At 49.1% G+C, this 22,317-nt stretch overlaps 3 protein-coding genes across 3 annotated transcripts; 2 read left to right on the forward strand and 1 right to left on the reverse strand.

Moving 5' to 3' along the window:
- Positions 1–1,041: 1,041 nt before the first annotated feature.
- LOC136503491 (uncharacterized) lies at positions 1,042–4,038 on the forward strand. The gene is made up of 4 exons (XM_066498553.1): positions 1,042–1,270; positions 1,359–1,977; positions 2,061–2,415; positions 3,799–4,038. The coding sequence occupies exons 1-4, from the start codon at positions 1,042–1,044 to the stop codon at positions 4,036–4,038; spliced, it is 1,443 nt and encodes a 480-aa protein (XP_066354650.1).
- Positions 4,039–8,233: 4,195 nt separating this feature from the next.
- LOC136505406 (syntaxin-132-like) lies at positions 8,234–12,191 on the forward strand. Its single transcript, XM_066500559.1, has 13 exons — positions 8,234–8,461; positions 9,322–9,438; positions 9,556–9,612; positions 9,807–9,855; positions 9,966–10,054; positions 10,182–10,255; positions 10,343–10,385; positions 10,643–10,703; positions 10,806–10,831; positions 11,044–11,121; positions 11,207–11,287; positions 11,368–11,433; positions 11,597–12,191. The coding sequence occupies exons 1-13, from the start codon at positions 8,444–8,446 to the stop codon at positions 11,759–11,761; spliced, it is 924 nt and encodes a 307-aa protein (XP_066356656.1). The 5' UTR covers positions 8,234–8,443; the 3' UTR covers positions 11,762–12,191.
- Positions 12,192–12,797: 606 nt separating this feature from the next.
- Positions 12,798–16,570, reverse strand: LOC136505407 (uncharacterized). Its single transcript, XM_066500560.1, has 6 exons — positions 16,274–16,570; positions 15,502–15,818; positions 15,106–15,215; positions 13,919–14,004; positions 13,422–13,532; positions 12,798–13,307 (listed from the first exon to the last, which is right to left on the reverse strand). The coding sequence occupies exons 1-6, from the start codon at positions 16,381–16,383 to the stop codon at positions 13,169–13,171; spliced, it is 873 nt and encodes a 290-aa protein (XP_066356657.1). The 5' UTR covers positions 16,384–16,570; the 3' UTR covers positions 12,798–13,168.
- Positions 16,571–22,317: the final 5,747 nt, after the last annotated feature.

The following is a 22,317-nucleotide window of genomic DNA, read 5'->3' on the forward strand; positions in this document are numbered from 1 at the left end:
CTGTAGATGGGACGTTATTGTGCGTGCGCAGTTAATAAGGAAAAGGTGGACGCGTGGGCAGTTTAGTCGGATCCGGATTAACTGCGCTAGATCTGAGGGAAATTTCTCCGGTTTCGTTGCCCGTCCATTTCGCCCCCTTCCCTCATAAATACGTGACGAGCCTCGCCCCTCCCCTCCTTACCCTGCCTGCCTACGTTCGCCTTTTTTGCCCTCGAGCGGTTGCTAACTGTGCTAGAACAGAGGAAGAGAGCGCCGGGGAGAAGAAGGGAGAACGGGGAGGAAAGGCGAGAGGGAGAGGGAGGGATAGCGAGAGCACGCCTTACCACTGTAGCCGCATTCTAAACCGCACCCATGGCCGGCGGCGCTGTTGTCGTCTAGGTAGATCCTTGGGGTCCGTCCGATGTGTCTGCGGCGATGCAGCAGTCGCTTGTCGACGACGGCCTCCTCCGCTCGGTTACCGACCCCAACAGACCGGAGTGGATTGCTCCGGGGGCCGAGCCGGAGCCGAGGCCACGCGATGGCTACATCGTGAGCTTCGTGGCCTTCCACGAGCGCGGTCTCGGCCTGCCGGTGGACCGGTTCATGCGAGCGCTCCTGCATTACTACGGTGTGGAGTTCCACAACTTCAACCCCAACTCCATTGCGCAGGCGGCCATCTTCGTCGCCGTCTGCGAGGGGTACCTGGGCATTGCCCCCCACTGGGAGCTGTGGCTCCACCTCTTTTGGGCGGGGCTCACCACCAAGCCGGCGGGCACGACGGGCACGCGGAAGGCGATGAGGGCCGGTGGCTGCACTCTCCAAGTGCGCCAAGACCGGCAGCCCCTCTACATCCTGGCCCAGCTCACGTCATCCAACCGTCGCTGGTACAACAGCTAGTTCTACCTCTATAATGACGACGGCGGGCTTCCTCCCTATACCGGGCGGGTCATGGACAGCTAGCCAGAGAGGTGGAGGTACGGCGTCCCGACGGCTGATCAGCCCAAGCTGCGGCCACTTCTAGAGGCGCTGGAGAGGCTATGCAGCCGCAGCCTTATGGCGGCTATGGTCGTGGTGGCCTTCCATCGCCGGAGGGTGCTGCCACTGATGGTTCAGCGGCAGCGCCTGTTCGAGATGACACTAGATGAGCCAAATGATGGCGTCCGGTTGTCCACCGTCGCCCTCTCCGACGAGGAGATTCTACGCCGGGTGAGAGAGACGGTGGAGGGGCGACTGAGGAGCAGTGGTCTAACCCTGTTTTCCGATGCGCTCGTCACAGGGGTACCTCTCTCTGGTGAGTCACGCGCCACTGCGGCCCCCGAGGCCTCCTTGCTCCTTACATTCTCGATCTATTCTCTTATTCGCGTTTGCTATTCCTATAGGGATGAGGGATGTGCGAGCCTCCCTGCCGCCCGTTCCCAAGGACACAGAGCGGCGGGCAGTGAATAGGGCGCACGCCGAGGCATACAAGGAGCGGAAGGACGCCGAGGAGGCAAGGCGCAAGAGGAAGAACCTCGAGCGCGACGAGCTGGAGAAACATCGCTGGCAGCAGAGGCACGATGGTCTCCCGATGGAGCCGTCTCTATCACCGTCGTCGATGGATTCTTCGAGCGATGATGACGAGAGCGAGGCAGGGTGGGGTCCCCTAGACCATCTCCCTGACGTCAGGGAGACAGTGCCCGGGGCATCGGCGAGCGGCCTGGTATCTCCAGGAGGAGGAGGAGAGGACGCCTCGGGGCTAGCGATCGCCCGCCCCGGGGCTAAGGCTCCCGAGACTCGAGCGTTGGGGAAGCGCGCCATCAACCCGATGGGCTCGATGGCGGAGGTGGAGCGGGCGACGGCGGGGGCGATGCAACCACCTCCGCAGAGGGTCGAGGGGGCGCTGGAGTCCGGCGAGGGCCGACCGGCACCGATGGACACGAAGGCCATGCCACCGCCGCCGCCACCGCCGTTGCAGAGGATGAGGGACACGGTGCGGAAGCTATTGTGTCCCCGTTCGAGGTAAGTGTTTCATCGGTGGAGTTTGCAGCATCTCCCACTCGTTCTTTGGTCGTATGCTGACCTCGTGAGTGCCTTGTTTTCAGTTGGAAGCGTCAGGCGGATGTGCCTGTCCTAGCGCCACGTAAGGCGCTCAAGGTGAGCACCAGCTCCACCGCTCGATGGGTGGAGGAGGCACAGGCCGCCATACAACGTGGCACGGCATCGACCAAGGTCGACCCGAAGGAGCCGGTCGCCCAAGGGGAGGCTACCGAGGCAGCCACGAAGCAAGCAGGGGAGGAGGCGCCTACGCCCTACGAGGCCGAGGCCCTCGAGCTAGGTGAAGCCGAGGCACCCTCAATTGCTGAGGCCACCGAGGGCGAGGCCAGGGCCCCTAGGACCTCTGAGGCCGAGGTGGCGGAGGCTAGAGCTCCCGGGGCCACCGAGGCCAAGGCGACGGAGGCCAGCATGGGCGCGACAGAGCCGGCGGCCTAGGATGCGGAGACGGAGGTGGGGCAAGCTTCGGTAGCGCCCCTGGTCCAAGACCCGCCGCCGCTACAGGAGAGTGCCCGGGAGGTGGAGGTTCATTCAATCTCCTCCGATGATACTTCTCAGGGGAAGGAGGTGGCGGACGCCAAGGTGGCCAGCACCGCAGAGCAGCTAGGTCTGACTTCTAGCGAGGGGGGCTCGGCCCTCGTCTGGGTACAACCCAAGCCCTGCGGGTGGGATAGCCCGCGTGTCTTGTGGCGGAGCCAGGACAACCCTGACGGGGAGCCTCTGTTCGCCCTCGAGGATGTGGCTGAGGGGGGCGCTGGGACTCCTTCGAACAATTCCATCATCTGGCAGAGCAGTCGTTGCGGACAGTGCTGTCCGTCGTGGCTGACGACCTGCCCGGTGTTGCCCAGGTACGCGCCTTCTTTTCTTATGATGTGTCGTTTTTCCCTGAGTTTTCTCGTGGTGCTTGACGTTTGTTCTGCCTATCTAGGAGCTCGAGGCCCGGTCCCTTGGGAAGTCATTGTTCCTTCGGTAGGAGAGGGATATCTGGGACTAGCTCCGGCAGCAGAAGGACTTGCTCGCCAATGCCAATGAGTTTCTGTCAGCGTGGAGCACGGAGGTGGAGGACCTCCGCCTTCGCTGTGCTGATATGAAGGTCGAGGCGGCCACGGCTCAGGAGCAGGCCACCCCTTTGGCGGCGTGGATCAGGAGCTAGAGGAGGAGTTGACCCAAGTGGCCGGCGAGCGGGACACCTTCAGGTCCCGGGCTGAACAAGTGGAGGCTTCTGCCAAGGCCGTCGTCGGGTAGCTTGGGGCGGAGCAGGGCGTGCACCTGCTGATGAAAGGTGCCCTGGCGGAGGCTCTCAAGGTGGTCGAGGCCTCTCGGGTCGAGGCCTTAGCCTAGAAGGAAAAGGCCGAGGGTGAGTCCCGATAAGCCACGCCCCTTGTTTTATTTGTTTTTCTTACGTTCGACCCCTAACTCCCCGATGTGATGCAAAGCTAGAGAAGGAGGCTTCTAGGGTGGCCAAGGCCTCTTGGGTCGAGGTCCAAAGCTGGAAAGAGAAGGCCGAGGGTGAGTCCCATAGGCCTTCGCCCCTGTTCGGCTTATTTCCTTTTGCGCTTAACCCCATCCCGCTTGTCTTGGCGTAGGGTTGGAGAAGGAGGTCTCTCGGGCAGCTAAGGCCTCCATTGAAGTGCAGGCGGTGCTCAAGGCCGAGATCTAGGAGCACAACGCGCTGCAGAGCGCCGCCCGTACCGCCTGTGAGGCCTTGGATGTCGGGGGGTCGAGTCGGGCAGCTCCGTCAGGAGCTGCTTGATCGTGTTGAGCGGCCGAGTCCACGAGCGGCTCTAGGGGGCGCTGCATACGGGCGTCAAGTGCGCCCTGGCCGTCGTCTCCTCGCACTACATCGGCATCGACCTTGAGGCCATCAGCGACGATTACGTCGTGGCTGAGGATGACGAGGAGGCCGAGGAGGAGGTCGTGAAGCTGGTGGAGGCGGCTGAGGCCCCTGGCACAGCGCTGCCCAAGCTGTTCGAAGAGGAGGTGGTTCCTCCTGCACCGATCGCTGATGCTGGCGACCCTAAGTTCTGACCTGGACCAAAGGGGCCATGTAAATAGATTAGGATTTACATTATTGTACCATAACGCTTATGGCCGTCGAGGACTTTTTAAAGTACTTATGCGTATACATTTTTTAATTGTTTTTTATTGTATTTCCGAGCCTCTGCCCTCTGTCTCGTCTCTGAACATATCACTTGCAAAAAACTTCCTCGGAGCCTAAGCTGCCCCTTGGGCAAAAGGTGGTGAGGGAGTTGCCGTAGCCCGGAGGCGTAGGCCATCTCGTGGCTCGGCCGGCCTTTTGGCCCTGAGACAGACTTTTGGTCCTTAGGTTTTTTACAATCGATTTGTCGGAGTGCGCGAGAGAGTTTTGGCGTAGAATTTTTTTTCTCGAAAAAACGACTAAAAAATGGTGCCTGGGACTTAGGGGGGGTCCCCCCTTCTAGCCCCCGAGGGAGGCTCGGTTCTGCAAAGGCAGAGCCGAGTCTTGTTCGAGCCCCGCGGTGGGCACCTCTGCAGAGGCAGAGCCGAGTCTCCCTTGTAGCGTTATCATAACGCTGATCCCCCATCGATAGGTTCGGGGGGTTTCTCGAAAAATTAGAATAACTAAAGAACGCTTCTTTATTGTATTTCGAGATGTATATAATGCTTGGAAATTTAAGGGTAGAAGCGACGTAGTTGTTCTATGTTCCAAGCGTTGGTGAGGATTTCGCCCTTCTCGTTGGCTAGCTTGTAGGTCCCGGGCTTTAGCACTTGGATGACGATGTACGGCCCTTCCCATAGCGGGGTCAGCTTGTGGCGGCCCTTGTTGCTCTGCCTCAGTCTCAGCACCAGGTCACCCACCTTCAGGTCTCGGCTTCGAATGCGCCGGGCTTGATAGCGTCGTAGGGCTTGCTAGTACTTGGCCGAGTGTAGCAGTGCAACATCTTGGGCTTCCTCCAGTTGGTCGAGGGCATCCTCGCGGGCAGTGCGGTTGCCTTGCTCGTTGTAGGCCTGTAGCCTCGGGGAACCATACTCCAAATCAGTGGGGAGGATGGCCTTGGCTCTATAGACCAGGAAGAACGGTGTGAACCCCATGGCTCGGTTCGGAGTGTTCCTCAGGCTCCAGATGACCGACGGGAGTTTGGCAAGCCATTTCTTGCCATATTTCTTCAACTGGTTGTATATTCTTGGCTTGAGGCCTTGCAGGATCATGCCGTTGGCATGTTCTACTTGGTCGTTTGTCCTAGGGTGTCCTACGGCTGACCAGGCCACATGGATGTGGTGGTCGTCGCAGAACATCAGGAACTTGTGGCCGGTGAATTGTGTCCCATTATCAGTGATGATGGTGTTTGGAACCCCAAACCTATGGATGATATCAGTGAAGAACAGCACCGCTTGCTTGGATTTGATTCGATTGATTGGACGAGCCTTGATCCACTTGGAGAACTTATCGATCGCTACCAGCAAATGGGTATAGCCCCCGGGGGCCTTCTGCAGAGGCCCAACCATGTCGAGTCCCCATACGGCAAATGGCCATGTAATGGGGATGGTTTGGAGGGCTTGGGCTAGGAGGTGCGTCTGCCGCGCATAGTACTGGCATCCTTCGCAGGAGCGTACCAACTTGGTGGCGTCAGCAACCGCCATTGGCCAGTAGAACCCTTGGCGGAAGGCGTTTCCGACGAGCGTCCGAGGCGCTGCATGGTGCCCACAAGCTCCCGCGTGCAAGTCCCAAAGTAGGGCTTGGCCTGCCTCGGTGGTGATGCATCGTTGGAGGACACCAGATGGGCTTCACCTGTACAACTCGCCGTTGCTAAGGACGTAAGTTTTGGCTCGTCGCGCAAGCCGTCGGGCTTTGGTCCTGTCTACAGGAAGCTCTCCTCGAACGAGGCAATCAAGGAACAGGACTCGCCAGTCCGCGCCCTGGTTGGCCTCGGGAGGCTCCGCGTTGACTTCCATGGCCTCGAGCTCGGCCGCGGGGGCCTCGGTGACAGAGTGGGCCTCGGGCCCTGCGATGGGTTCGACCGGTGGGCCCTCTCCTGCCGCCGAGGCGTAGTCGACGGAAGGCTTGTGGAGGTCTTTGGCGAAGACGTTCGGGGGGACCGGGGCCCGTGCCGACGCCATCTTTGCTAGTTCGTCCGCGGCCTCGTTGAATTTTTGCGCAATGTGGTTGAGTTCGAGACCGTCGAACTTGTCTTCTAGGCGACATACCAACTTGCAGTACGCCTCCATTTTGGGGTCATGGCAGTTCGACTCCTTCATCACTTGATCGACGACGAGCTTCGAATCGCCTCGTACGTCGAGACGCCGTACTCTAAGTTCGATGGCGATCTGCAAGCCGTTGACGAGGGCTTCATACTCGGCTGCGTTGTTGGAGGCGGTGAAGTGGAGCCGAATCATGTAGCGCATGTGCACTCCGAGGGGTGAGATGAAGAGCAGACCCGCGCCTGCCCCGGTCTTCATCAGGGACCCGTCAAAGTACATGGTCCAGCATTCCACCTGGATTTGAGCAGGTGGCAGTTGGGTGTCGGTCCACTCCGCCACAAAATCGGCCAAGACCTGGGATTTAATTGCTTTCCGAGGTGCAAAAGATAGGGCTTCCCCCATGAGTTCCACGGCCCACTTGGCTATTCTACCCGAGGCCTCCCGGTTCTGGATTATCTCTCCCAGTGTGAAAGATGACACCACGGTCACCGGGTAGGACTCGAAGTAGTGACACAGCTTGCATCGAGCCAAGACTATGGCGTAGATCAGCTTCTGGATGTGGGGGTACCGTGTCTTAGTCTCGGAGAGCACCTCGCTGATGAAGTAAATAGGTCGTTGGACGGGTAAAGTATGCCCCTCTTCCTGCCTCTCGACCACTACGGCTGCGCTGGCCACTTGGGTCGTTGCGGCGACGTAGAGTAAGAGGGCCTCGCCCTTGGTCGGCGGCACCAGGATGGGAGGATTGGTGAGCAGTGCCTTGAGCTTGGCGAGGGCTTCTTCGGCCTCGGGGGTCCAAGAAAAGCGTTCGGATTTTTTCAAGAGGCGGTACAGGGACAAGCCTTTTTCGCCAAGGCGCGAGATGAAGCGGCTCAGGGCCACAAGGCATCCCATAGCCCTCTGCACTCCCTGGAGGTCTCGGATTGGTCCCATGTTGGTCACGGCCGAGACCTTCTCTGGGTTAGCCTCGATGCCGCGCTCCGAGACTATGAATCTCAAGAGCATGCCATGGGGGACCCCGAAGACACACTTCTCGGGGTTGAGCTTGATGCCCTTCTCTCTGAGGCATTTGAAGGCTATCTCCAGGTCATCGACGAGATCACTGGCCTTTCTGGACTTGACCACGATGTCGTCCACGTAGGCCTCGATGGTTCGCCCGATGTGCTCGCCAAGGACCTGGGTCATGCATCGCTGGTATGTGGCCCTGCGTTTCTGAGGCCGAACGGCATAGTCACATAGCAGTACATGCCGAATGGGGTGATGAAAGAAGTCGCGAGCTGGTCGGATTCTTTCATCTTGATTTGATGGTAACTGGAATACACATCAAGGAAAGATAGGGTTTCGCATCCCGCAGTGGAGTCAACGATTTGGTCAATTCGAAGTAATGGGAATGGGACTTTTGGACACGCTTTATTCAAACCGGTGTAGTCTACACACATCGTCCACTTCCCATTTTTCTTCTTAACTAACACGGGATTAGCCAACCACTCTGGATGGGACACTTCCTTGATGAATCCGGCCGCCAAAAGCTTCTGTACCTCCTCGCCGATGGCCCTGCGCTTTTCCTCGTCGAATCGTCGCAGGCGCTGCTTCACCGGTCTGGAGCCGGCCCGGATGTCCAAGGCATGCTCGGCGACCTCCCTCGGTATGCCCGGCATGTCCGAGGGACTCCACGCGATTACATCGGCATTCGCGCAGAGAAAGTCGACGAGCACGGCTTCCTATTTGCTATCGAGGGTGGCGCTAATCCTCAGCGCCCGGCCGTTGGAGCAGGTGGGGTCGACCGGGACGAGTTTGACAGCCTCTGTGGGCTTGTGATCTTTATTCACACTAAGTATCTAATACATTTTGCAAATCACAATAGCTACAAGTACAAAATAGATGGATACAGATTGAGATGACTATACTCAACAATACCCTCTATCACTACCAACCAAGCAAAGCTACACCCATCATTCTCAGCAGTCAGCCAGCACAAACAACTGAAAAAAAAAAGAACTTCTAGAAAGTCTTCTAGGAGAGGAGACCGCGGCCGAATCCTCTTCTTCGCAGTCCAGCCAATAAAACCCCTCTCACGCGCCTCAACCGTTCCGTTCTTCGCCGCGCTGCCGCGGACGCTTCCTTCCTCCTCCGCTCCGCCCGCGAATTTCCAGCCAGACCATCCTTCCCCGCCCGTCCGAACACGCGCCTGCCAAGAATTTCGCCTTCTCCGGCGCCTATCCCGCGCGTTCTTGCGCCGCCGGCAGGCCAAGGATAGATGAGGAGCCTTCTCACGGTTTGCACCGCCGCCGTTCTCGCCTCTTGCTGTCTTTGCGTGTCACTTGCTTGCGGTTTTCCTAGTTCGCTTCTCGTGTCAAGAATGGGTTCATGGTTTACTTTTGCTTTGAAGATCAAGGCCGTCAGGGTTTTCAGATGTTCTTGCTCCGGTTGTGGTTTTATCACTGGATCGGCCTTGATCGGTTCACGCGTGCCAACTTATTTATTTATCTTATTTTAGTTTGCTCGTGACCTAATTTGCCATGAGCATCGATAATCTTGTTCCTGCTGTTCTTGGCTTCTTGCTCGTCTTGCTATTTATGGAAATTTTGAGATGTTGCTAGCACTCCTATTTCTTTGAACTTTGGCAAGAGGCAACGATCTTCTCCTTCCTGCTGTTCTTACTCGTGTAGCCATTTAAGGAAAATCTGAAATTTTGGGACTTTCTGTGCTGGAATTAGAATATGTGTTTTTTTTTTTTTTGATAAAAAAATTTGGTGCCAAGTGATGGTATTCTTCGTGCCTGCCTGGTGGAGCTATCCGTGGAAATTTCGAGTTGTTCAGAACATGCTCTGCTTGAACGTCAGCATTTGGAGATTTTCTTCTCTCTTTTTTTTTCAGCTTACAGGAAAGAAAGAGGTAGTTTGAGCTTTGGCATGATCACTTTTTTTAGTTGACGAAACATCATGGTTTGAAACTTTCAATCTTGATATGTAAATGGCAGCCTTAGGACTTTTCTGGTCCAACCTTTTGCAATCCACAGTCCTGTTTGGCTGCTTTGACTTTGTATATAAGATAAGAGGAGTCTATCTCTGTGATTTTGTGAAGAAAAAGTAGACGTGTATTCTGCAAATCATTTTTTTTATCTCGATTTGGCAGGACTCGTTTGAGCTCGGCAAAAGGGAGCAGGCCCCAGGAAATGTGGACATCGAGCTTGGATTGCAGGGTGACCTGACTAGTTCTGCGCAGCCAGGTTTTGAGGGATTCTACAAACAGGTCCGTGTGTTTCTGTCTGGCAGATTTGATCTCTTCCTGAAAGAAAATCTGAAGTGGTCAACGACTTAATATGGTTGCAGCCTAACGCATTAAACTTCGTGCTACCACAAAATTCAGGTCAAGGAGATTGAAAACTTGCTCAACACATTGACAAAGTTACTGAAGGACCTTCAGGTGACTGCCAACATCAAATTGGAGCTGTTTTATGTTGCATTATTTAAGTCCAGTATATTATGGCCTACTGTTATGTTCTGGCGCTATCATGGCATTACTTCAGAATGTGTCTGATATATTTATTCCAGATGTTTTTTGCTTGTTTGCTGACTGAACAATATTAGCCTACATCTAAAGACTGTCAATTTACGCAGAACTCAAATGAGGAGTCAAAAGTTGTCACGAAGGCATCTGCGATGAAAGGTACAATATGGGATATCGCCATATCGGTTTCTTTTCTGCATGTAGAACAGCATTGGCATTTTCCTCCTCAAATGTTATACAACTAATGATGATTTCTTTCCTACTTGTAGAGGTAAAAAAACGCATGGAGAAGGATGTCAATGAAGTGACAAAGATTGCACGGCTTGCAAAGTCAAAAGTAGAGCAACTGAACAAAGATGTTAGTTTTCTCCCTCCTTTACACTTGTTTCCTGCAAATATATGCGAAGTAATTACATGGATAATAAGTTATGGCTGCTTATATATTTTACCATCTATCTTATGCTGTGCTGATTACCCTTCCCCAGAATGCTGCGAACAGAGAAAAGCCAGGATTTGGTAAGGGATCAGGTGTGGACCGGTCCCGGACAACAACCACTGTGTAAGGTCCCTGTAATCATTTTCTGCTTGCCCTTGTCCTCTTTATCTGTTTCTTGATATGATTGATTGCTTGGTGATCTTGTTGCAGTGCATTGACAAAGAAGTTGAGAGAACGTATACTGGAGTTTCAGGTAACTCCTTTCAACTTCAAATTCCAGTTCTTGTGCGTAATTTACATGATGAACATGTTTTCTGCATGCTTATTAACTAGAAATGGCGCTAAATATACAGCCAAAATGTGTGTTCAGTGATTTTATGACTGTAGAATGCTTAGTCATATAAAGCTTGAAAAGGAGCTGAAAATGTCAGTTTATGCTGCTTAAAGATTATAAATGTCTGTTTGTAAATGGGCATGCAATTTTACTATGATGTATGTGCATGTCCCTAGACATTACGAGAAGAAATCCAGAAGGAATATCGTGATGTAGTGGAGCGTCGTGTTTTTACTGGTTTGCTTTCTCAAACTCTTAAACATACTTTTAATTGTTTGCAGTTCAGTTACACTATAGCTTAATTATTTTATTCACTATTGCAAATATCCAACCAAACAGTAACGGGCGAGCGTGCTGATGAAGAGGTAAGAGAATACAAATAGTCTTAACTTCAAGCTATCATTTGGCATGTTCGCTAGTTGGTTTCTGGGCTGGTTTGGGTTGGTTGGTGCTGGTTTGTTGTGAGAAAAAAATACTATAGACTGGCTGGTTTGAGCTGGCTGAAATCAACCAGCGAACAGGCTTATTGTTAGCAAACCTGCATGTGCTGTGTTTCTAACACGGAATCAAAACTCAGACAATCGACAAGCTGATAGAAACAGGTGACGGCGAGCAAATCTTTCAGAGAGCAATTCAGGAGCAAGGGCGAGGAAGGGTACTAATTCTTTCAGCCTATATAACTGCAAGAATTTCAGCCTGGATGCTGACAGAGCTGGATGGTGAATTTCTCGCATTTGCAGGTACTGGACACACTGCAGGAGATCCAGGAGCGCCATGACACGGTGAAAGAGATTGAGAGGAAGCTTCTTGATCTGCAGCAGGTAATGAATGGTCAATCTCCCAAGATTCAGGTTTCTAGGACTCCACACTTGTTCCGCGTATTAAATTCTCCTTAATGCAGATCTTCCTCGACTTGGCTGTATTAGTTGAAGCCCAAGGTGAGATGCTGGACAACATTGAGACGCAGGTATGATGATTGATGCTTTGTCACTCAATTGTTGTTATTTTTCTTGATACCTGCAATCACATATTTCATTAAACATTAAAAGAAGGGAACTGGCCACAGAATTATTAGCACTGTATTTATTGAAAGATTCATTTTTTCTGACTTTTGCTATATCTATACTCAGGTCACAGGTGCAGTTGAACATATTCAGACTGGAACAAACCTTCTCCAGAAAGCAAAGAAGCTGCAGAAGAACACGCGAAAATGGACTTGCATTGGCATAATCATCCTCCTGATAATCATCCTCATCGTCATCCTCTCCTTGAAACCATGGTCGTGGGGTAAATAAGCAGCAAACAAGAAGCATCGTTCCCATGTTGATTACCTTTAGTATTCTTGTTATAGCTGTGCATATGTCAGAAGGTGCGAGATAGTCCTGTACATCGTATTGGAAACTTTTTCTTTTTTGCTTTGGAAGAGAAACTTTGGGTGTGAACTTTCAGGATTTGCTTGATTCAAATTTGATATATTGGGTGTGCAACTAAAGGCCTATACCTACTGGTTTCTTGGGAGATCGATAACACCGAGGCAGTAGTTTCTGAACAGGCTGAAGGACGGGTTCTTCAACTGGAGATGCATGTTCTCCCCAGTAAACATCAACAAACAGCAGAACCATTGAAGCAAACATGACTTTCACATAGAACCCTCGACCTTCGATTCGCTGCCGTTTGCTTAGTTTGCCCAAAACTATTCCACGAACTTTGTTGCATTCAATCAAAATTCTTCAGAACTTCAGTGAATTATCACTCTCAATGCTCAAGAATATTCAATGGATTATTATTTGCAGATCAGTTGCATTATAGCCTTAACTATTTTACTCATTCTTGCAAACAAGAGGAAGCTCCTGGATCTGCAGCAGGTAATGAATGGCCAATCGCTCAACATTCAGGTTTCAAGGACTCCTCTTTTTATACCAGGTATAAAATGCTGCTAAATGTAGGCCATTCGCAACTTGGCTGTCTTGGTTGCAGTTCAAGGTGAGATGCTGGACAACATTGAGATGTGGTAGATAAGGACAAACAAGAAACATTATTCCCATGTTATTATTGTTGTACCTGTGCATATACCAGAAGGTCCGAGAGCGTCATTGACATCGTTTTGGAAACTTTGGGTAACTTTGGGTGTGAACTTTCAGATTTTGCTTGATACAAAATTGGTTATGATGGGTTCGCAACTCTTTCAGTTATGCTTCAATTGGATGTGCAACTCTTTCAATCATGCTCCATTCAAATACCGATGACACGCAGCTAGATCAGCAATAATTTTGAAGTCATCTGCATTTTGATTTGCCTTGATAGTAGTATTTTGTCTACAAAAGAGTGTAATGTAAGAAAAATACCACGACTGCCCCAAAGAAAAGGCATTTTACAGGATATAAGACGACACAACACCCAACATAAGCCAGAGCCATAATTGAAACATGAGGTTTGCCATTTGCCACTAAACCTAGTGGTTGCTTCGATGAGATCAGTTACTGTCTTGTTAAAAAAAAGGTGATCATTTGCAAATGCATCCCTCGATTCGTTTTACATCATCGTACATTTCTATGAAACTACTGGGAACAGGCTATCTCCAACTGGAGAGGCATCTTCTCCCCCCAATTAAACATCAACAGGCAGCAGAACCATTGAAGCGAACATGATTTTCACATACATTCTTGTATTTAAACAAAGATCTCCATAGCCTCAATGAAATGTCATTCCTCAATGTGCCGCCTCTTTCGGGACTTATATGGCTGTTCAGATTTCACCATGCCATCTTCATTCTTGAGTATTCTGTGTTCTTGTTCATTCTGCTCAATTTTGGTGCTTGTATCCCTTGATCTACTTTCATCACTGAAGATTTGAGCAGCACACTTATTAGCACAAAGCTTGAATAGAGAGGCTAAATTGGGTATAAGATATAGCAGTTTAATAGTAACATGAAAACATGTGTTTGTATATCCAGACCTTTTGAGTTCTGATGCATATTCAGTGTCATGTACTGACAACCAACGCATGCATCCAGTGTGAGGTGGGATTAATGATCCAGTAATATGACAATTCATTTCTGTATCCACCCTGTGATTGAATATCAGAAGAAACATAAATAATTTATTTTGATCACACAATGTGGAGCATCAGCAATCCATTTCAGCAACTGTGATGTACTTCACTTCTCATGTACAAATTGATAAGCTCAAGTTCATTTACAGTGCTGCTGTAACACAATCACTTGTTTTAGGTCATCGGACATGGTCAAACAGTACATAGGCACATAGCTGCATGGGCAACATACATAGATGGCACAACAAAAATTGAAAAAAAATGTAGAAGTGTTTCAAATCTATGTATGTTTGTTGTGCCTACATTTGACTTCTAAAAATGATGTGTTTCAAATCAAAAAAAGAAAATATTGAGAAAAACGATGTTAGACTGACAAAAAAGAGAACAAGATCAGCCCATACCTTTTGACAGAAAACCTTATCATTGTTCCTCTTTTAATCACGTGCTTTTTATCTGTGCTGCTCACAAATTTCCCTCCATCACTTTTCTGTGCAAAAGTTAAAATATATTAAAAAAAGTTATGCATGCATTTTCAAGAGACTGGTTAGCCTTGATGAAATTAACAATTACGCAGGCTTTTACAACAAAGATAAGTTTTGTAGTCACAAAAAACATACACCAGCCCATGAAGAACTAAAGTGCATTCATTTCAGCAGTATAACTTGATATTCACAATGGTCTGAAGAACATCACAAAAATTTTGTTGTGCAAACACAAGTATAGGAAAGTTTTTTTATAAAAATTCAAGCTTCACTGGAGTTTCATGTTGAGGGGAATCTTGACTTTCGACACTTCTAAAAAATCACCTGTTAGCTCCAAATTATTTCCCCAAATGGTCAAACTTTTTTAGAAGAGAGCAAGGCCCCGTTTGGCATGCCTCCTATCAGCTCTGGCTCCTAGCTAGAGCCATGCCAAACGGGCCTAAAGCTGGTGCTAATATTGTCAAAACCTTCAAAGCTGCACTGTATTAAAAGATCAGAAACAAGTCATGGCTGTCCATCTACAATAAATAGGCAAACTTGCGGCGTCATAGTTTAATACATTACTCCCTCCGTTCTGTTTAATGCGGCGGAAGCTAGTTTCTGTTTCTGAGAATGGCCGTGGCTTAGCACCATAACATGCGCTCCTATTAAATGGTATGCAGCAGTTACCAAGCATTTTTTCGCCTTTCCCACTCCATGCATGCGTGCATGCATAATTGATCTGTAATTCCATTGGCCTGCTTCTCTTCCCTTTGCTGCATGCAATTGATAACGGTTCCACTAAATATAGAAAACAAAGCTGGATTAAATTGTTCTTGGTATGTGGAATAATAGTGTTAGCGCCAGATAAAACAGAACGGAGGGAGTATTTTTAAAGAGTACATGCTTGTGAATTCTGATAACAAACAGTTCCATGCTTTGTTCCCACTTCCAAGGATATTTGTTTCACTGAATACTATTTATGAGACACAGAAAAGAGGAAATTGATACATGAACACTAAATTACTGAAACTAGAGAAGCTTCAAATCAAATATAAACTAATAGAAAAAGGTGGAGTCTCAAATCATCACAGCAAAATAACATTCTTTTTCTCAATATAACTTACCCTTTTGAATTTGAACTTTTCACGGATATCTTCAGACATAATTGCCACTGAGAAAACCCCTAAAACAATGGCATGGATTGACTCCTTTCCAAGCATTTCAACCATCCCTTCTGAAATTAGCAAACATTTAAGCATCAGAGCTATGCATTTCACATCTGTACTGGGCCAAGTTATTATTTCATCCCACAAGATATGATGGCAGATCAGTCATTAGCAAAAGCACTGATAAAACTTTGTAGCAACAGGATAGAAAGTTTCAATATTGTAGTATCTCCAGGTACTAGTAACATGCTGATTTGCTGGCATGAGCTGATACTAAACGCAGTCAATCAGGTCTACTGCCTACATAAATACTACAACCAACAGTGCCCAAATTCACCAGACAAACCAACTTACCAAGGATCATGTCCGGTTGGGGAGAGAAGAGAAGCAGATTGGCACGCACTTGGACGCCGAAATATGGCACCAAGCCATTCATGATTTTGCCTTTGAAACAAATTTTGGGTTTACCACTTTCATCTTTGGGTTCACCACTTTCATCTTTGGGTTCACCACTTCCATCTTTGATTTTGCCTTTGACACAAGATTTGGGTTCACCACTTTCATCTTTGGGTTCACCATTTTCATCTTTCTTGGGTTTGCCCTCTTTGTCGTTGCCAAGATGGAATGCAACTTCATGCGTCAGCAACACGCCATCAAAACGGTCATCATACCTGATATGAATCAGCACCATACATATTTGCTCAAACAATAATCAAACTAGCTACAGAAAGCTTTGCGGCAGCTCGAAAGTGGCAAGAAATTTTGCTCAAACAACAGTCAAACTAACTTGCTACAGAAAGCTTGCCGAAAGTGGCAATAAGAATGTGACGAAAAACAAGGGCCCTACAGCTCATGCATAATCTCTCCGGGGACTCGACGCCTATCAATTTGCTCGGAACTCAAGCCTTATTAGCAGATAAAAAGCGACGCTACCCACCCCCACAGCCACAATCACCACACATTTCGCGCTTTTCTCCTGTGACAAAATCGCAATCGGTTAAATTTGGCCGGTTACGAGCGATTCGAATCCTAATGCGTAAGAAAGCGGTAGTTCAAGGAACACTAGCTTCGCGAGACGCATAGGGAGGAGATGGACCGAAGAGAGAGGGAAGGATAGCGGACGCACGTGAAGAGGAGCGCGCTGAGCTGGCGGTTGACGGCGTGCCGGACGCGCTTGGTGTTGGAGGGGTGCACGTACACCGTGAGCTCCGCCTCCGCGGTCCGGAGCGCCTCCATTGCTCGGCGACGGCTGCCAGCGAGCTTGCCTCAGAGGCGAAGGCGGACACGACAGGGCGCGCGGATCCCGCCGGCTTGGACCCGCGGAGAGCCGCTCGGTGTTGGGGGAGGCGGCGGCTAGCGTCCCGCTCGCGGGGAGGCTAGGGCGGCGGCGAAGTGGAGAACACTGGCGGCGGGGAAGCTAGGGCGGCCAAAGAGACTTTGGTATTTCACCCCTAGAAAACTGGGTTTCACACTTTTATCGTCGCGCAAAATGGTTTCGCTAGTTTACCATTATAAAACAATGTGTAACCCGTCGGAATGACATTTGGTGACTTTAGATCTCAAAAAAATGAAAAACAAAGTTTTCTTCCACATTTGCCCCTTGCTTTTTCCTTCTTCTTTCATGTGATAGCACACGGACAGACGGAACCGAGGGAGGAGAAACGGATCGAGCGAGCGCTTCTTCTCCGAGCGGGCGCACCCCCACGGCAGTGCCGCGAGCCTCCAGCGACGCCCGCCCGCCCCCGCGGTAGCACCGCCCACTCGCCTTCGCCATGTAGAGTCGTGTTCCCACCAGCGAGGCATGGTGGCTGCAGCAGGGACCTCGGGGCCGCCGGGCTCGTAGGCCGCTTCTTCGGCGCCGGCGAGCACAGCAACAAGAGTCACGAGGTGGACGACCTAGCCCCGGCGAGGCTATTCGTGGGCTTGCCCTTCGACTCGGTCATGAACGGGCACGGTGAGACCGAGGGCCATCAGCGAGGGGTGGCCTCGGTGAGCCATGTGCCGACGACACCACGACACATCGGGCACGCGATGGCCACACTGTCACGACTGGAGTTGGAGCAGTGCCCGCAAAGGCAGATGTGCTCCCACGGCACGAGTAGCACCGTCGTCGGCCTGACCCGGCAAGCCCCGCACCTGAGGTTCAGGTGTGCCGATGCCGTGGCTTCCCCCGCCGGAAGGCGAGCCGAGCGCGACGGCCACGGAGCACAGAGGGGGAGAGGGTCCGTCTTCGTCACGCATCCACGTCGGCCAGCACGGGAGCAGCCGGTGGTGCACGAGCTCGACGAGCGAGCTGGCCATGAGCGCGTGGAACTCGACTGAGTGGAGCTCGAGGCTGGCCGCCTTGCGCTACCTCCTCCACACCTTGTCGTTGGCGCCAAAGATGCCATCGCCGAGCAGGTGTCGCACGGTGTCACCTGCTACGTCGATCCGTTTTGACCACGAACGCGGAACGACGACGTGTAAGGAGAAAGCAGGGCAGGGGTAGGAGTGGAAGAAAACTTCATTTTTCATTTTCTTTGAGATATAAAGTCACCAAATGGCATTCCAGCAGGTTGCACATGTTTCATAATGGCAAACTAGCGAAACCATTTTACGGGATGGTAAAAGTGTGAAACCAGTTTTTGATGATGAGTGAAATGCCAAAGTCTCGCGGCAAAGGAGGCCAGGGGTTTTCGGACCCCAACGGCTTCGTCAATACGGCCCATAAAATCGATTCTAACGGGCCCTCTAACGACCCATGAAACTCATTACCTGGATGTGCATCATATTAACTGTGCTTCTGTATCAAAAAAAATAAAAATAAAAATTAACCATTCGGCATAAGTTCTTTCCTAAAAAATCGGCATAGGGTATAGGTGAAATCTTTAATCAGCCATGTAAGGAAAATGGACCCTTGGCCCATTTACTTTGGATTTTGGTGTTTGATGACCAACACAACTAAATTGGACTAATGAATTTGCAAGTGTTTGTTTTGTAGTTCAATAGGGTGCAAGACGTGACTTGGACGAAGGCGACGTGATGATCCGATGATCAACACCTTAAGCAAGACCTTAGGAGTACAAGAAAAGACCCAAGAGATCAAGCAAAGTCGAAGCATGAAGATAGGAACCAAGCCGTACGTAAGATCACGAAGAAACGAGCTCGCAGATGCGACCAAACGCAAGGACCGGACGCTGGAAGCGCGACTGGACGCTGGACCGGTGGCTCGGCAGACAGGCGACCGGATGCGAGGACTGGACGCTGGTGGCAACCGACCGGACGCAGGAACACAGCGTCCGATCGAGTATAGAAAGGTTCCAGAGCGGCACATCTGTGACCGGACGCGTCCGGTGGCAGGCGACCGGACGCTGGCCATCGTCCGATCAGCATATTAACGGCTCAACGGTCGGGACGACCGGACGCGTCCGGTCAGGACGATTCAGCGTTCGGTCAGTAGCAATTTCGCGGGAATTCGACCCCAACGGCTACTTTCTCAGTGGGGCTTATAAATACAACCCCCAACCGGCCATTTGAGTAGTGTGTGGAGCTGAGGAAATATACCAAGGGTGTTGATACATCATTTTAGTGATCTTCACATGCATAGTGCTTAGTGTTTTATTAGGTGATTAGCATAAGTGTTTTGCGAAGTGCTTAGGTTGATTAGACCACCGCTTATGCGCTTGCTCTAGGTTTATGCCTAGTGTTTAGTGAGGTTTGCATACCTCTTGCCACCCCGTGCTTGCGAGCACAAGTGTTGTACATCGGAGGGGCTTGAAGTCTTGCGAGATCACACCAACCGCGGTTGTGGTGTGGCCGCCACCGTGTACCGGAGGGAACAAGGCCCGCGGCGTTTTGGCCGGAAGCTTGATAGTGAAGACGGCGGGGAGCATCTGGGAGAGGATTGCCGAGAGGCACATCGAAGACCCACTTGCGCGTGGGGAAGGCCCGAGGCTATCCATGGAGTTACCCGACTGGGAGCTTAGCCCTTGTGAGGGATTCCTTGTGAGGGGCTCCAACGAGGACTAGGGGGAAGCTTGCGCGCTTCTCGATACCTCGATAAAAATACCAGAGTCGCCGACGGGAGTTTGTATATCTCTACCTTGCTCTTTAGCTTCCGCATTTACATTGTTACTTTACTACGATTGCGGTAGAGATAGCAACACACTAGCAAAACCATAGTTGCATATCTAGATAGTTTATCTATTGTATAGATTTTGCTAGGGTTAGAAACAGAGGACATAGTTTTAAGTTAGATTTTTAAGTTGCCTAATTCACCCCCCCTCTCAGGCGTCACGGTCCCTTCAATTGGTATCGGAGCGAGTTGGCTCATATTTGGACCTTTGGCTTAACCGCCGTTGAGCCGACATTATTGTAGAGTGGTTGGGATGAATACCGTTAGGCCTCCACAATTTGACGACGCTAACTTCCCATACTATAAAGCTAGAATGGCTTGCCACCTTGAGGCGGTTGATTTGGGTGTATGGAGAGTCACTCGTGACGGGATAAAACCCATCAAGAATCTCGAAAAACCCACAAAGAGTGACAAAAAAGAAATGTATTTCAATGCTAGAGCTAAGAATTGCTTGTTTGAATCATTTAGCATGGATGTGTTTAACCAAGTGTTCACCTTAAATACGGCATATGAAATTTGGTTAAAACTCCAAGAGCTCCATGAAGGCACAAGTAATGTCCGTGAGCAAAAACATTGTCTATCCAAGCAAAATTATGATTCCTTTGCTATGAATGATGATGAGCTTGTTCGTGATATGTATTCTCGATTGAATTTAATTATCAATGAGCTCTATTCAATAGGATTATTAAAGCTAGATGATGCGAACATCGTAAGGAAGATCATCTCCGTTCTACCACAAAAGAAATATGCAAGCATCATCACCATCCTTCACAACATAGAGAACTTGAGCACCATGACCCCGGGCATTGTCATTGGCAAGCTAGTGGCATTTGAAATGTCACGTAAGATGGGTCAAGGAGAAGCATCTTCATCAAGCAAAGGCAAAGCTCTCGCTTGTAGCAAGAAGAAAAAGATGAAGGGCAAGAAAGTTGAGTCAAGCTCAAGCTCAAGCTCCTCAAGTGAAGAAGAAGAAGAAGAAGAAGATGAGGATGATGATGATGATGATGAACAAGAATCAAGTGATGATGATCAATCTTCCTCCTCCACCTCCGACCTTGATGAAGAATCAATCAAACTTATCAAAAAGGTGGAGAAGATGATCGTAAGGCTTAATGTTAAGGGTGTGCCAATCCAAATTCAAGACCTCATTTTCACTAATCAAAGAAACGAGCAAAGAAAGAGGGGATGCTATGGATGCGGCGAGTTAGGGCACTTTATGGAAGTTTGTCCAAACAAGCCCACACCCAAGACAAAGAAGAAGGCGTGCAAGAATAAAGCCCTCACAACGATAAGGTCATGGGATGATTCTTCAAGTGAAGAAGAAAACCATCACAAGAGGCGAGGTCACAAGCACTCATCATCAAGCTCTTCTCGTGTGTGCCTTATGGCACGAGGTAACGAAAGCTCATCCTCTAGTGAGAGTGATAGTGATGATGATTTGCCTTCTTACAATACAATTGTGCAACAAAATCTTAAATATGCTAAAGTTTGCACTAGCCAACAAAAGAAGCTTAAAATTTTAAAAGAAGAGCTAGGTAGTTCACAAGAAGCATACAAGAATTTGCTTGAACAATATGAAAACTTTGCAAATCTTAATATTGAACTATCTACTAAAATTGAGCAACTTGAGGCTAGTGCAACAACAAGTGCATGCACAATTAATGATAAGCAACTTGAAAAGAAAAATTAAAAATTAAAAGAAAAGTTAGCTAGCTTACAAAATGATTATCAAAGTTTGCTTGCTAAAATGGAAATCATGTGTAAACATTGTGATGAGCTAACAAATAAAGTTGCTAATCTTGAGGCCGTTAAAAATACCCCCACCAAGGCATCTAAAAGAAATGACATAATTAAAAAGGATGCATCTACCTCTTGCAATGATTTATGTTTAGACACATTTGTGCAACCAAGCTTATGTTGAGAAAGTGATTGTAGATACATGCACACAAGAGGTTGCAAAAGAGAATGAGCAACTCAAGCAAGAAGTAGCTCGCCTCACCAAGGACTTGACTCAAGTGAAAGGCAATGCGAAGCAAACCCAACTTCATCAAGATAACACCGTCAAGGGAGTGAAGAAGCTTGATGAAGGACAAACCGTGGTTTGCTACGTGTGCCACAAAGAAGGTCACAAGTCCTATAAGTGCAAGGTGAAGAATGGGGGAGGAGCAAAGAAGAAGGAGAAAAAGCAAACAAGCAAGCTCTCCAACACCTACACCAACATGGTGGACAAGAAGGCCTCTACACCTTATCTCTTAAAGAAGAAGAAAAATGACAAAGTGGTGGCATCAAGGTGAACAAGCAAGCCAACAATAGGGTCAAACGCTTTTGAGTGCCAAAGGAGATCATCTCAAACATGAAGAGCACCAAGAAGGTTTGGATCCCGAAAGGGAAGTGAGGAGTCCGTTGGAAATCGGGGAATTTGGAGACTTGGCAAAGTTTGGGTGCATTTCATGGGGTGCATCATGATGGACAAAGTCATTGCTAAGTAGGTTAGTGAATACAATGGACCCAAATTCTCCTTCCCATGTTAGGTAACTGGATGTCATTACTTTCTTTTAGTATTCATTTCAATTGGTTTTGTTTTTCAATTGATATACTCTTAAAGCATCTAGTTATCTTTCATGTCTATGATTGCATTTACATGCTTAATCTTTTATCATGCATTCAATAGGTATATCATATGATAGGCTTGCTCTGTTTCATGATCAACCCTTGGAGTAAACCTACATGGTTTAAAATTGTTTAGGAGCACGGCACATAGCTTGTTTTACAATTATTTATCTAATATGTGCCAAAGTCCAAATTGTAGAGAATCTATCCCAAATATCATCCTTCAAATGGTATTTTGATACTTAAATAAATGTGCACAAATTTTACAAGTATTCAACACTTGTGTGCATAAATTTAGGGGAAGCCTATTCTACAACTTGGATGCTTTGAGACTGACACTTTTTCAAATGGTAGCAATTTTTCAAACCTATCACATGTGTAATAGTCTCATTGTAAGGAAATTGGAGTCCCCGGAGTTAAGCATCATTCTTCAATTGGCATAATCA

The sequence above is a fragment of the Miscanthus floridulus genome, chromosome 14 (assembly GCF_019320115.1).
Source record: "Miscanthus floridulus cultivar M001 chromosome 14, ASM1932011v1, whole genome shotgun sequence".
Taxonomy (NCBI): domain Eukaryota; kingdom Viridiplantae; phylum Streptophyta; class Magnoliopsida; order Poales; family Poaceae; genus Miscanthus; species Miscanthus floridulus.